At 51.4% G+C, this 14,531-nt stretch overlaps 1 protein-coding gene across 1 annotated transcript in view; it reads left to right on the forward strand.

Annotated features, from left to right (window-relative positions):
* The first annotated feature begins 2,074 nt into the window (after positions 1-2,074).
* The window catches only part of LOC141272698 (uncharacterized), a 50,034-nt gene continuing 37,577 nt past the window's right edge, over positions 2,075-14,531 (forward strand). Inside the window, exon 1 of the mRNA XM_073683674.1 lies at positions 2,075-2,211. Within this exon, the coding sequence (XP_073539775.1) occupies positions 2,094-2,211 (118 nt within the window). The 5' untranslated portion in view covers positions 2,075-2,093. The remainder of the gene's footprint in view (positions 2,212-14,531) is intronic.

Below are 14,531 nucleotides of genomic sequence, written 5' to 3' on the forward strand. Positions count from 1 at the left end.
GGAGGAGCGCTGCACTGTGCGGTCAGTGAGGTGTGAGGAGCAGAGCAGCTCTGCAGGAGGAGGAGCGCTGCACTGTGCGGTCAGTGAGGTGTGAGGAGAGGAGCAGCTCTGCAGAGGAGGAGCGCTGCACTGTGCGGTGTGAGGAGAGGAGCAGAGCAGCTCTGCAGGAGGAGGAGCGCTGCACTGTGCGGTCAGTGAGGTGTGAGGAGAGGAGCAGCTCTGCAGGGGGAGGAGCACTGCACTGTGCGGTCAGTGAGGTGTGAGGAGAGGAGCAGCTCTGCAGGGGGAGGAGCGCTGCACTGTGCGGTCAGTGAGGTGTGAGGAGCGGAGCAGCTCTGCAGGGGGAGGAGCGCTGCACTGTGCGGTCAGTGAGGTGTGAGGAGCGGAGCAGCTCTGCAGGGGGAGGAGCGCTGCACTGTGCGGTCAGTGAGGTGTGAGGAGCAGAGCAGCTCTGCAGGGGGAGGAGCGCTGCACTGTGCGGTCAGTGAGGTGTGAGGAGAGGAGCAGCTCTGCAGGGGGAGGAGCGCTGCACTGTGCGGTGTGAGGAGAGGAGCAGAGCAGCTCTGCAGGAGGAGGAGCGCTGCACTGTGCGGTCAGTGAGGTGTGAGGAGAGGAGCAGCTCTGCAGGGGGAGGAGCGCTGCACTGTGAGGTCAGTGAGGTGTGAGGAGCAGAGCAGCTCTGCAGGGGGAGGAGCGCTGCACTGTGCGGTCAGTGAGGTGTGAGGAGAGGAGCAGCTCTGCAGGGGGAGGAGCGCTGCACTGTGCGGTCAGTGAGGTGTGAGGAGCGGAGCAGCTCTGCAGGGGGAGGAGCGCTGCACTGTGCGGTCAGTGAGGTGTGAGGAGAGGAGCAGCTCTGCAGGGGGAGGAGCGCTGCACTGTGCGGTCAGTGAGGTGTGAGGAGAGGAGCAGGTCTGCAGGAGGAGGAGCGCTGCACTGTGCGGTCAGTGAGGTGTGAGGAGCGGAGCAGCTCTGCAGGGGGAGGAGCGCTGCACTGTGCGGTCAGTGAGGTGTGAGGAGAGGAGCAGGTCTGCAGGAGGAGGAGCGCTGCACTGTGCGGTCAGTGAGGTGTGAGGAGAGGAGCAGCTCTGCAGGAGGAGGAGCGCTGCACTATGCGGTCAGTGAGGTGTGAGGAGAGGAGCAGCTCTGCAGGGGGAGGAGCGCTGCACTGTGCGGTCAGTGAGGTGTGAGGAGCGGAGCAGCTCTGCAGGGGGAGGAGCGCTGCACTGTGCGGTCAGTGAGGTGTGAGGAGAGGAGCAGCTCTGCAGAGGGAGGAGCGCTGCACTGTGCGGTCAGTGAGGTGTGAGGAGAGGAGCAGGTCTGCAGGGGGAGGAGCGCTGCACTGTGCGGTCAGTGAGGTGTGAGGAGCGGAGCAGCTCTGCAGGGGGAGGAGCGCTGCACTGTGCGGTCAGTGAGGTGTGAGGAGCGGAGCAGCTCTGCAGGGGGAGGAGCGCTGCACTGTGCGGTCAGTGAGGTGTGAGGAGAGGAGCAGCTCTGCAGAGGGAGGAGCGCTGCACTGTGCGGTCAGTGAGGTGTGAGGAGCAGAGCAGCTCTGCAGGGGGAGGAGCGCTGCACTGTGCGGTCAGTGAGGTGTGAGGAGAGGAGCAGATCTGCAGGAGGAGGAGCGCTGCACTGTGCGGTCAGTGAGGTGTGAGGAGAGGAGCAGCTCTGCAGGAGGAGGAGCGCTGCACTGTAATAAAATGACCTGTAGTGACGTCACTGTCATGTAATCACTGCAGGCGGGGGTGGAGCTCTACAATAGAGAAGTGGTGAAGGACCTGCGATGATGCAGGGGTCACATGATTGTGATGTATTCACAGGTCTTTCACCAGTTATAATAACGTTATATTTTATAGCCTCATTACAATCTACGAGGAAACATCAGACAGAAAAGGCGACAACGGCTGGAGAAGAAACCCTGCGGAGCCAATGACTAGCCGAAGATCATAGTGCTAAGCTCCGCCTCCTCAGCGCATGAGGTGACGTCACCACAGGTCCTGCACCACCTCTCTCTGAGCTCCGCCCCCTGATCACATGGCGGTGACGTCACCACAGGGCCTTCACCACTTCTCTCCTGAGCTCCGCCCCCTGATCACATGGCGATGACGTCACCACAGGTCCTCCCGCTCTCAGTGCAGCAGCTCCGTCCTGGTTGTGCGCAGCTCTTGCTCTCTGGTATCAGCCAGCAGCAGGTTTCCGCTTCCCGCCATTCCGGTGAGATTACAGGGAGGGTTTGTGGTGAATCTGTGAGAGGAGAGTGTGGGGTGAGATCAGAGCTGTTCCTGTGGAGGCTCCTGCTCCATGTGACTGCGGCTCCTCAGTGTTGTATGGGGGATGTGCAGCGGCTCCTCCTCACCTCACCGCCCCCGCTGGAGGTGGAGTTACCACGGTGACCGCCCCCGCTGGAGGTGGAGTTACCACGGTGACCGTCCCCCGCTGGAGGTGGAGTTACCACGGTGACCGTCCCCCCTGGAGGTGGAGTTACCACGGTGACCGCCCCCCGCTGGAGGTGTAGTTACCACGGTGACCGTCCCCCGCTGGAGGTGGAGTTACCACGGTGACCGCCCCCGCTGGAGGTGGAGTTACCACGGTGACCGTCCCCTGCTGGAGGTGGAGTTACCACGGTGACCGTCCCCCGCTGGAGGTGGAGTTACCACGGTGACCGACCCGCGCTGGAGGTGGAGTTACCACGGTGACCGTCCTCCGCTGGAGGTGGAGTTACCACGGTGACCGTCCCCCGCTGGAGGTGGAGTTACCACGGTGACCATCCCCCGCTGGAGGTGGAGTTACCACGGTGACCGTCCCCCGCTGGAGGTGGAGTTACCACGGTGACCGTCCCCCGCTGGAGGTGGAGTTACCACGGTGACCGACCCGCGCTGGAGGTGGAGTTACCACGGTGACCATCCCCCGCTGGAGGTGGAGTTACCACGGTGACCGTCCCCCGCTGGAGGTGGAGTTACCACGGTGACCGTCCCCCGCTGGAGGTGGAGTTACCACGGTGACCGTCCTCTGCTGGAGGTGGAGTTACCACGGTGACCGCCCCCCCGCTGGAGGTGGAGTTACCACGGTGACCGTCCCCCGCTGGAGGTGGAGTTACCACGGTGACCGTCCCCCGCTGGAGGTGGAGTTACCACGGTGACCGTCCCCCGCTGGAGATGGAGTTACCACGGTGACCGCCCCCCGCTGGAGGTGGAGTTACCACGGTGACCGTCCTCTGCTGGAGGTGGAGTTACCACGGTGACCGTCCCCCGCTGGAGGTGGAGTTACCACGGTGACCGTCCTCTGCTGGAGGTGGAGTTACCACGGTGACCGGCCACCGCTGGAGGTGGAGTTACCACGGTGACCGTCCCCCGCTGGAAGTGCAGTTACCACGGTGACCGTTCCCCGCTGGAGGTGCAGTTACCACGGTGACCGTCCCCCGCTGGAGGTGGAGTTACCACGGTGACCGCCCCCCGCTGGAGGTGGAGTTACCACGGTGACCGTCCTCTGCTGGAGGTGGAGTTACCACGGTGACCGTCCCCCGCTGGAGGTGGAGTTACCACGGTGACCGTCCCCCGCTGGAGGTGCAGTTACCACTGTGACCGCCCCCGCTGGAGGTGTAGTTACCACGGTGACCGTCCTCCACTAGCGATGTAGTTACCATGGTGACCGTCCTCCACGGAAGGTGTAGTTACCACGGTGACTGTACCCCGCTGGAGGTGTAGTTACCACGGTGACCGTACCCCGCTGGAGGTGTAGTTACCACGGTGACCGTCCCCCGCTGGAGGTGTAGTTACCACGGTGACCGTCCTCCTCTGGCGGTGTAGTTACCACGGTGACCGTCCCCCGCTGGAGGTGTAGTTACCGTGGAGACAAAAAAGATAAGTATGTATATCTGATCGGAGCCTTAGTTACAGGATCCATCGGTCGTGGTTGGTGACGTCTTGTAGATGTGATCGGAGGCTTAGTTACAGGATCCATCGGTCGTGGTCAGTGACGTCTTGTAGATGTGATCGGAGCCTTAGTTACAGGATCCATCGGTCGTGGTCAGTGATGTCTTGTAGATGTGATTGGAGCCTTAGTTACAGGATCCATCGGTCGTGGTCGGTGACGTCTTGTAGATGTGATTGGAGCCTTAGTTACAGGACCCATCGGTCGTGGTCGGTGACGTCTTGTAGATGTGTTCGGGGCCTTAGTTACAGGATCCATCGGTCATGGTCGGTGACGTCTTGTAGATGTGATCGGAGCCTTAGTTACAGGATCCATCGGTCGTGGTCGGTGACGTCTTGTAGATGTGATTGGAGCCTTAGTTACAGGATCCATCGGTCGTGGTTGGTGACGTCTTGTAGATGTGATTGGAGCCTTAGTTACAGGATCCATCGGTCGTGGTTGGTGACGTCTTGTAGATGTGATCGGAGCTTTAGTTACAGGATCCATCGGTCGTGGTCGGTGACGTCTTGTAGATGTGATTGGAGCCTTAGTTACAGGATCCATCGGTCGTGGTTGGTGACGTCTTGTAGATGTGATCGGAGCCTTAGTTACAGGATCCATCGGTCATGGTCGGTGACGTCTTGTAGATGTGATCGGAGCTTTAGTTACAGGATCCATCGGTCGTGGTCGGTGACGTCTTGTAGATGAGATCGGAGCCTTAGTTACAGGAGCCATCGGTCGTGGTCGGTGACGTCTTGTAGATGTGATCGAAGCCTTAGTTACAGGATCCATTGTTCGTGGTTGGTGTCGTCTTGTAGATGTGATCGGAGCCTTAGTTATAGGATCCATTGGTCGTGGTTGGTTACTTCTTGTAGATTTGATCGGAGCCTTAGTTACAGGATCCATCATTGGTCGGGGACGTCTTGTAGATGTGATCGGAGCCTTAGTTACAGGATCCATCGGCCGTGGTCGGGGACATCTTGTAGATGTGATCGGAGCCTTAGTTACAGGATCCATTTTTTCGTGGTTGGTGACGTCTTGTAGACGTGATCAGAGCCTTAGTTACAGGATCCATCTGTCGTGGTCGGAGACCTCTTGTAGATGTGATCGGAGCCTTAGTTACAGGATCCATCGGTCGTGGTCGGTGACGTCTTGCAGATGTGATTGGAGCCTTAGTTACAGGATCCATCTGTTCATGGTAGGTGACGTCTTGTGGATGTGATCAGAGCCTTAGTTACAGGATCCATCTGTTGTTGTCGGTGTCATCTTGTAGATGTTATCAGAGCCTTAGTTACAGGATCCATATGTCGTGGTTGGTGTCGTCTTGTAGATGTGATCGGAGCTTTAGTTACAGGATCCATCAGTCGTGGTTGGTGTCGTCTTGTAGATGTGATCGGAGCCTTAGTTACAGGAGCCATCGGTCGTGGTTAGTGACGTCTTGTAGATGTGATCAAAGCCTTAGTTACAGGATCCATCTTTCGTGGTTGGTGTCGTCTTGTAGATGTGATCGGAGCCTTAGTTACAGGATCCATCAGTCGTGGTCGCTGACGTCTTGGAGATGTGATCGAAGCCTTAGTTACAGGATCCATCGGTCGTGGTCGCTAACGTCTTGTAGATGTGATCGGAGCCTTAGTTACAGGAGCCATCGGTGATGGTTGGTGTCGTCTTGTAGATGTGATCGAAGCCTTAGTTACAGGATCCATTGTTCGTGGTTGGTGTCGTCTTGTAGATGTGATCGGAGCCTTAGTTATAGGATCCATCGGTCGTGGTTGGTTACTTCTTGTAGATTTGATTGGAGCCTTAGTTACAGGATCCATCGGTCGTGGTCGGGGACATCTTGTAGATGTGATCGGAGCCTTAGTTACAGGATCCATTTTTTCGTGGTTGGTGACGTCTTGTAGACGTGATCAGAGCCTTAGTTACTGGATCCATCTGTCGTGGTCGGAGACCCCTTGTAGATTTGATCGGAGCCTTAGTTACAGGATCCATCTTTCGTGGTTGGTGACGTCTTGTAGATATGATCGGAGCCATAGTTACAGGATCCATCGGTCGTGGTCGGAGACGTCTTGTAGATGTGATTGGAGCATTAGTTACTGGATCCATCGCTCGTGGTCGGGGAAGTCTTGTAGATGTGATCGGAGCATTAGTTACAGGATCCATCGCTCGTGGTCGGGGACGTCTTGTAGATGTGATCGGAGCCTTAGTTACAGGATCCATCGGTCGTGGTTGGTGACGTCTTGTAGTTGTGATCGGAGCCTTAGTATCCATCGGTCGTGATTGGTGATGTCTTGTAGATGTGATCGGAGCCTTAGTTACAGGATCCATCAGTGGTCGGGTTCGTCTTGTAGATGTGATCGAAGCCTTAGTTACAGGATCCAACAGTGGTCGGGGACGTCTTGTAGATGTGATCGAAGCCTTAGTTACGGGATCCATCGGTTGTGGTCGGTGACGTCTTGTTGATTTGATCGGCGTCTTAGTTGCATCTGGGTGATGACCGGAGAGGTGACTGCTGGGACATTATACAGGACTGCAGTGAAGGATTCTGGGTGATGACCGGAGAGGTGACTACTGGGACATTATACAGGACAGCACTGGAGGATTCTGGGTGATGACTGGAGAGGTGACTGCTGGGACATTATACAGGACAGCACTGGAGGATTCTGGTTGATGACCGGAGAGGTGACTGCTGGGACATTATACAGGACGGCACTGGAGGATTCTGGGTGATGACTGGAGAGGTGACTGCTGGGACATTTACAGGACAGCACTGGAGGATTCTGGGTAATGAGCGGAGAGGTGACTGCTGGGACATTATACAGGACAGCACTGGAGGATTCTGGTTGATGACCGGAGAGGTGACTGCTGGGACATTATACAGGACAGCACTGGAGGATTCTGGTTGATGACCGGAGAGGTGACTGCTGGGACATTATACAGGACAGCATTGGAGGATTCTGGGTGATGCCGGAGAGGTGACTGCTGGGACATTATACAGGACAGCACTGGAGGATTCTGGTTGATGACCGGAGAGGTGACTGCTGGGACATTATACAGGACGGCACTGGAGGATTCTGGGTGATGACTGGAGAGGTGACTGCTGGGACATTTACAGGACAGCACTGGAGGATTCTGGGTAATGAGCGGAGAGGTGACTGCTGGGACATTATACAGGACAGCACTGGAGGATTCTGGTTGATGACCGGAGAGGTGACTGCTGGGACATTATACAGGACAGCACTGGAGGATTCTGGTTGATGACTGGAGGGGTGACTGCTGGGACATTATACAGGACAGCACTGGAGGATTCTGGGTGATGACTGGAGAGGTGACTGCTGGGACATTATACAGGACAGCACTGAAGGATTCTGGGTGATGACGGAGAGGTGACTGCTGGGACATTATACAGGACAGCACTGGAGGATTCTGGGTGATGACAGTGTCGTTGTTGTCAGGTTCCTATAAGGTGTCAGGACGTCGCTGTCTATCTCTCCATGGAGGAGTGGGAGTATCTAGAAGGACACCAGGATCTGTACAAGGACAAGATGATGGAGGAGCTCCGGCCTCTTACATCACAAGGTGAGAAGATATATATATTTATCCCCATTACTATAGGCACTGGCTGCCATGTTGAAGCCTTACTGTCATCATGTGCAATGCGTACATACGTTTGTGCAGTAACATGTAATGTAGATGGTCCCTAAAGGGAATCTGTCAGCAGATTTTCGCTACATCATCTAAGAGCAGCGTAATGTAGGCAGTGAGAAGCTGAATCCAATGATGTATCACCTAATTTACTGGGTGCAGACGTTCTGGCACAATCAGAGTTTATAGATTTAGTATGAATCAGATCTGAGAAAACTGCCCCCACCACAGCTGACTCCGCCCACACCATTCTCTCTATATACAATGTCTATAGCCAGTGAGCTGCTTATCACCAGAGGGGGCGGAGTCAGACTTACTTGCACACTTCTGATCAGTGATTAGCTCCAGGTGCTAAAACAATCATTGCAAGGAAACAAAACCATTGAGCTTTATAAGAGAAATGCTAAAATCTGTATTTTAACCCATACATTATGTCTTCATATTACCGTGACATGTCAAAGTTTGGGCGCCCCCGGTCAAAATTCCGTTATTGTGAACAGTTAAAGTTGAAGATGAAATGATCTGTAAAACACCTAAAGTTAAAGATGACACATTTTCTTAGTATTTTAGGCAAAAAGTATATATATTTTCATCTTTTACATTTTAAAAATTACAAAAAGGAAAATGGGCCAATGTGAATTTTGGACACCCTGCATGGTTAGTACCTAGTAGCGCCCCCTTTTGAAAGTATCACAGCTTGTAAATGCTTTTTGTAGCCAGACAAGAGTCTTTCAATTCTTGTTTGAGGGATTTTCATCCATTCTTCCTTGGAGAATTCTTCCTGTTCTGTGAGATTCCTGGGGCGTCTTGCATCCTCTGCTATTTTGAGGTCTATACACAGATTTTCAATGATGTTCAGATCAGGGGACAGTGAGGGCCATTGTAAAACCTTCAGCTTCTATTGTGGATTGTGACGTGTGTTTAGGATCATTATCCATTTGTAGAATCCTCTTTTCATCTTCAGCTTATTTACAGATGGTGATATTTTTGCATCAAGAATTTGTTGAAATTTCATTGAATCCATTCTTCCCTCTATGCATGAAATGTTACCCGTGCTATTGGCTGCAACACAACCCCAAAGTGTGATTGATCCACCACCATGCTTAATGGTTGACGAGATGTTCTTTTCCTGAAATTCTGTGCTCTTTTTCTTCACACATACACTGCTGGCCAAAAGTATTGGCACCCCTGCAATTCTGTCAGATAATACTCAGTTTCTTCCTGAAAATGATTGCAATCACAAATTCTTTGGTATTATTATCTTCATTTAATTTGTCTTCAATGAAAAAACACAAAAAGAATTGTCCTAAAGCCAAATAGGTTTTGTCCACACCAAACCTAAAAAAGCGGGTGGACAAAAGTATTGGCACTGTTTGAAAAATCATGTGATGCTTCTCTAATTGGTGTAATTAACAGCACCTGTAACTTACCTGTGGCACCTAACAGGTGTTGGCAATAACTAAATCACACTTGCAGCCAATTAACATGGATTAAAGTTGACTCAACCTCTGTCCTGTGTCCTTGTGTGTACCACATTGAGCATGGAGAAAAGAAAGAAGACCAAAGAACTGTCTGAGGACTTGAGAAACCAAATTGTGAGGAAGCATGAGCAATCTCAAGTCTACAAGTCCATCTCCAAAGACCTGAATGTTCCTGTGTCTTCCTTGCGCAGTGTCATCAAGAAGTTTAAAGCCCATAGCACTGTGGCTAACCTCCCTAGATGTGGACGGAAAAGAAAAATTGACGAGAGATTTCAACGCAAGATTGTGCGGATGGTGGATAAAGACCCTCGACTAACATCCAAACAAGTTCAAGCTGCCCTGCAGTCCGAGGGTACAACAGTGCCAACCCGTACTATCCGTCGGCGTCTGAATGAAAAGGGACTGTATGGTAGGATACCCAGGAAGACCCCACTTCTTAACCCGAGACATAAAAAAGCCAGGCTGGAGTTTGCCAAAACTTACCTGAGAAAGCCTAAAACGTTTTGGAAGAATGTTCTCAGGTCAGATGAGACAAAAGTCGAGCTTTTTGGGAAAAAGCATCAACGTAGAGTGTACAGGAAAAAAAAAGAGGCATTCAAAGAAAAGAACACGGTCCCTACAGTCAAACATGGCGGAGGTTCCCTGATGTTTTGGGGTTGCTTTGCTGCGTCTGGCACTGGACTGCTTGACCGTGTGCATGGCATTCTGAAGTCTGAAGACTACCAACAAATTTTGCAGCATAATGTAGGTCCCAGTGTGAGAAAGCTGGGTCTCCCTCAGAGGTCATGGGTCTTCCAGCAGGACAATGACCCAAAACATGCTTCCAAAAGCACTATAAAATGGTTTGAGAGAAAGCACTGGAGACTTCTAAGGTGGCCAGCAATGAGTCCAGACCTGAATCCCATAGAACACCTGTGGAGAGATCTCAAAATGGCAGTTTGGAGAAGACACCCTTCAAATATCAGGGACCTGGAGCAGTTTGCCAAAGAAGAATGGTCTACAATTCCAGCAGAGCATTGTAAGAAACTCATTGATGGTTACCGGAAGTGGTTGTTCGCAGTTATTTTGGCTAAAGGTTGTGCAACCAAGTATTAGGCTGAGGGTGCCAATACTTTTGTCTGGCCCATTTTTGGAGTTTTGTGTGAAATGATCAATGATTTGATTTTTGCTTCATTCTCTTTTGTGTTTTTTACTTGCAAGCAAATTAAATGAAGATAATAATACCAAAGAATTTGTGATTACAATCATTTTCAGGAAGAAACTGAGTATTATCTGACAGAATTGCAGGGGTGCCAATACTTTTGGCCAGCACTGTACCTCTGATCATTGTGGCCACAGAGTTCTGTTTTACATCATCGGTCCACAGGACTTGTTTCCAAAATGCACCAGGCTTGTTTAGATATTCTTTTGCACTTCTGACGCTGAATTTTATGGTGAGGACGCAGGAGAAGTTTTCTTGCAATGACTCTTCCATGAAGGTCATATTTGTGCAGGTGTCTCTGAACAGTAGAACAATGAACCAGTGCTAAATCTTTCTGAAGGTCTTTTGCTGTCAAGCAGGGATTGTGATTTGCCTCTTTAGTAATCCTATGAGCAGCTCTCACTGACATTTTGCTTGGTCTTCCAGACCTTATCTTGACCTCCACTTTTCCTGGTAACTGCCATTTCTTAATTACATTTTGAACTGAGGAAAGGGCAACTTGAAAACGCTTTGCTATCTTCTTATAGCCTCCTTCTGCTTTGTGGCCTCCACCATTCTCAGAGTTCTCGGCAGCTGCTTAGAAGAACCCATGGCTGCTGGTTTTTGGCACAAAGTTAGAGGAGGCTGGGTTTCTATAAAGCTGGGAAATTTGCATCACCGGCCAGGCCTAACGATGATAGTGAACAAGCCATAACAGGCTGAAACCTTGGTCAAAGTTATCTGAGCACACAAATCTCCAAGGGTGCCCAAACTTGTTACGCCCATTATTTTTTTGTCATTTTTAAAATGTAAAAGATGACTATATTTATTTTCCTAAAACACAAAGGAAATGTGTCATCTTTAACGTTAGGTCTTTTAGAGATCATTTCATCTTCAACTCGCTTCACTGTTCACAATGACAGTAATTTTGACCAGGGGTGCCCAAACGTTTACATGCCACTGTAGCAAAATCCTGCTGCCACATTCCCTTTAATTCCGTATTTTCACAATGGGTCCATATAGCTGTGCGCCATGTGCAGAAATATCAGGCAGGGAGTATTGTGACCATCATTATTCTACAGATTTCCCACTTCCTCCTTGGAAACCTGAATGCTGATTGGCAGACCTGTATTGTCTCCATTTTTGGGATCTGTGGCTGGGTGAGGGCTTGTGTGTTGCGCGCCGGGCTGATGTTTTTATTGATACCATTTTGGGGTAGATCCGATGTTTTGATCGCCCGTTATTGCATTTTATTGCAATGTTGCGGAGACCCAAAAAACGTAATGCTGGCGTTAAGAATTTTTTTCTCGTTACGCCGTTTACTGATTGGATTAATTATTTTTTTGTATTGATAGATCAGGTGATTCTGAACGCGGCGATACCAAATGTGTGTGTGTGTGTGTGTTTTTTTTATTGTTTTATTTTGAATGGGGCAAATGGGGGGTGATTTAAACTTTTATATTTTTAAAAACATTTTTTTCACCCTTTCTGCATGTCTCAATAGTCTCCATGGGAGACTAGAAGCAGCAGTTGTCTGATCTTCTCTACTACACAGTCGATGATCAGATCGCCTGTGTGTAGCAGATTTACTCACTTGCTATGAGCGCCGACCGCTAAGTGCTTACAGATGAATATGTAAGCAGAGCACCAGATGGGCGGCCTGTGGGGGGCGCTCTATTTGGTGCTCTTCATACAGATGAATATGTAAGCAGAGCACCAGATAGAGCGCCCCCACAGGCCGTTCCAGAGCACAAGCATATCATTATCTCCTAACTGAAAGTAAGTATTACACAAGAACCACAGGACGGATTTCATCAACCAAGGTATCATATTAATCAGTGTAATGTCACCCACCTGACAGTGTATGTGGTTTACTGAGCACAATCCTGCTGACAGGTGCACTTTAAGGGGACAAAATCAGTTATGGCAAAATAGACGTCGGGGGCGGCCTGTCAAGAACTGAAAGTATCTTTGTGTAAGCAGCCAGTCCTAGTATTTCTCGACTTTATGAAGGAATTTGTAGTCCTTTCTCTGGAGATACACTGAGAGGAGCACCTTGTTCTCTACCTGAGTAAGAAACTGTTCATGTGAGAGAAATTATTCCATTGTAGAAAAGGAATACTTGGCCATAAAGTGGGCGGTGGAAACGTGCTGATACTATCTGTCAAAATATAAATTCGTGTCAGACCATGCCTGTTATGCCAAGTTTTTAGCAATAAGGTTCGGATACGGCTTTAAAGAAGGCAACCCTTTGCAATATAACGCAATTTTATTTATAATAGTTGATTTAAAAGGTAAAATACATAATTAAAGGACTAGTATGATATGATGATGTTGCATACACTTTTGTATATGTTATAATACAAGGTTAAGTACATATATATATATATATATACTCACTTTGTCACCAAGGAGCTTTTAAACATCATCCGTCTGGAACATCAGAGAAGCAATTTCACCAAGACAGAGAGACCCCTGGAAGTCTTCACAACACTGCATGGGCAGGTACATACAACACTATGTAACGGGTCTGGGAGGCGGAACCTCTGAGCAACTATACAAGGGGGCGGTCCTTGTAAGGAACGGGTGGCGCCCAGGGAAGACGGGCAGGTAGTCTCAGCAAGTGACAGGGACAGTCTCTGGGTAAACGGGCAGGTGGTCACGGCAAGTGACCGGGACAGTCTCTGGGTAAACGGGCAGGTGGTCACGGCAAGTGACCGGGACAGTCTCTGGGTAAACGGGCAGGTGGTCACGGCAAGTGACCGGGACAGTCTCTAGGTAAGAGGGCAGGTGGTCACGGCAAGTGACCGGGACAGTCTCTGGGTAAACGGGCAGGTGGTCACGGCAAGTGACGGCAGAGCCTCCAGGTAGGCTAGCAGGCTGGTAGCAGGTGGACGCTCCCAGGTGAGCGAGCAAGAGTCTCTGGACAGGCAGGTGGTCACAGCACGTGACGGCGGAGCCTCCAGGTAGGCTAGCAGGTAGGTAGCAGGTGAGCGCTCCCAGGTGAGCGGGCAAGAGTCTCTGGACAGGCAGGTGGTCACAGCACGTGACGGCGGAGCCTCCAGGTAGGCTAGCAGACAGGTAGCAGGTGAGCGCTCCCAGGTGAGCGGGCAAGAGTCTCTGGACAGGCAGGTGGTCACAGCACGTGACGGCGGAGCCTCCAGGTAGGCTAGCAGGCAGGTAGCAGATGAGCGCTCCCAGGTGAGCGGGCAGACGGATCCATAGACAGACTGGCAGGGCTGGTAGGCAGACTGTCGGACCGCAGGAATAGCAGCAGATAGACACGAGGCAGGCAGGTATCAGACAGGAAACTGGCAGGTAACTGGCAGGTAACTGGAAACGGGACCTGAGGGCTGAAGCAGAGTGATGAACTGTGCTACAACATTGCTCGGGCACCTCCATTTTGGAGGAGGTGCCTTATATATGGTGAAGTCCTCCGGCCATTGGCCGGGGACTCCTTAGGGCGGCGCGCGCGGCCCCTTTAAGAGAGGGGGAGCGCGCGCGCGCCCTAAGCACCGTGGCCTGGAAGCAGCACGCGCTGCCAGCAGAGCGGGAGGAAGACGCCGGGCACGGAGCGGAGAGGTGAGGGGAACAGCGTCCCTGCCTAGCAGGAGGCAGGGACGCCGACGCTACAGTACCCCCCCCTTTAGGCCCCCCCTTTTTTAGGCCAGAGAGAAATTTATCAAGGATGAGCGGGGCATGGATGTTCTCCCGGGGCTCCCACGTTCTCTCCTCAGGACCAAACCCCTTCCAATCTACCAGAAAAAAGGTTTTTCCTCTTACCCTTTTGGTGGCCAGAATGTTCTCTACCTCAAATTCGTTCTCAGCGGAAACCGGAGCAGGGGGCGTACCTGTAGACTTGGAAAAAGAGTTAAGTACCACGTGTTTGAGGAGAGATACATGGAAGGAGTTAGGGATCCGTAAGTTGGCCGGGAGTTTCAATTTATAGGCCACCGGATTGATTTGTTTGATAACTTCCAGTGGGCCGATGAACCGAGGCCCTAACTTGTAGGAGGGAATCTTGAGCCGGACATATTTGGACGAGAGCCAGACTTTATCTCCAGGGCGGAATTGTGGAGGATCCAGGCGTTTTTTGTCAGCGTGTTTTTTCATCCGCTCGGACGACTGAAGGAGTGCGGATCGGGTACTCTCCCAAATGGAGGAGAATTCACTAACGAGAGATTCCGCAGCCGGATTGTCCACCGAGGTGGAGACGGGAAACGGGATCCGAGGATGCTGACCGAAGACTACAAAAAACGAGGATTTGGAGGAAGACTCGCTCTCGTGATTGTTGTAAGAGAACTCGGCCCATGGTAGGAGAT

Source organism: Phyllobates terribilis, unplaced genomic scaffold, assembly GCF_046119375.1.
Source record: "Phyllobates terribilis strain yellow unplaced genomic scaffold, ASM4611937v1 Scaffold_1__5_contigs__length_1240528914, whole genome shotgun sequence".
NCBI classification, from domain to species: Eukaryota; Metazoa; Chordata; class Amphibia; order Anura; family Dendrobatidae; genus Phyllobates; species Phyllobates terribilis.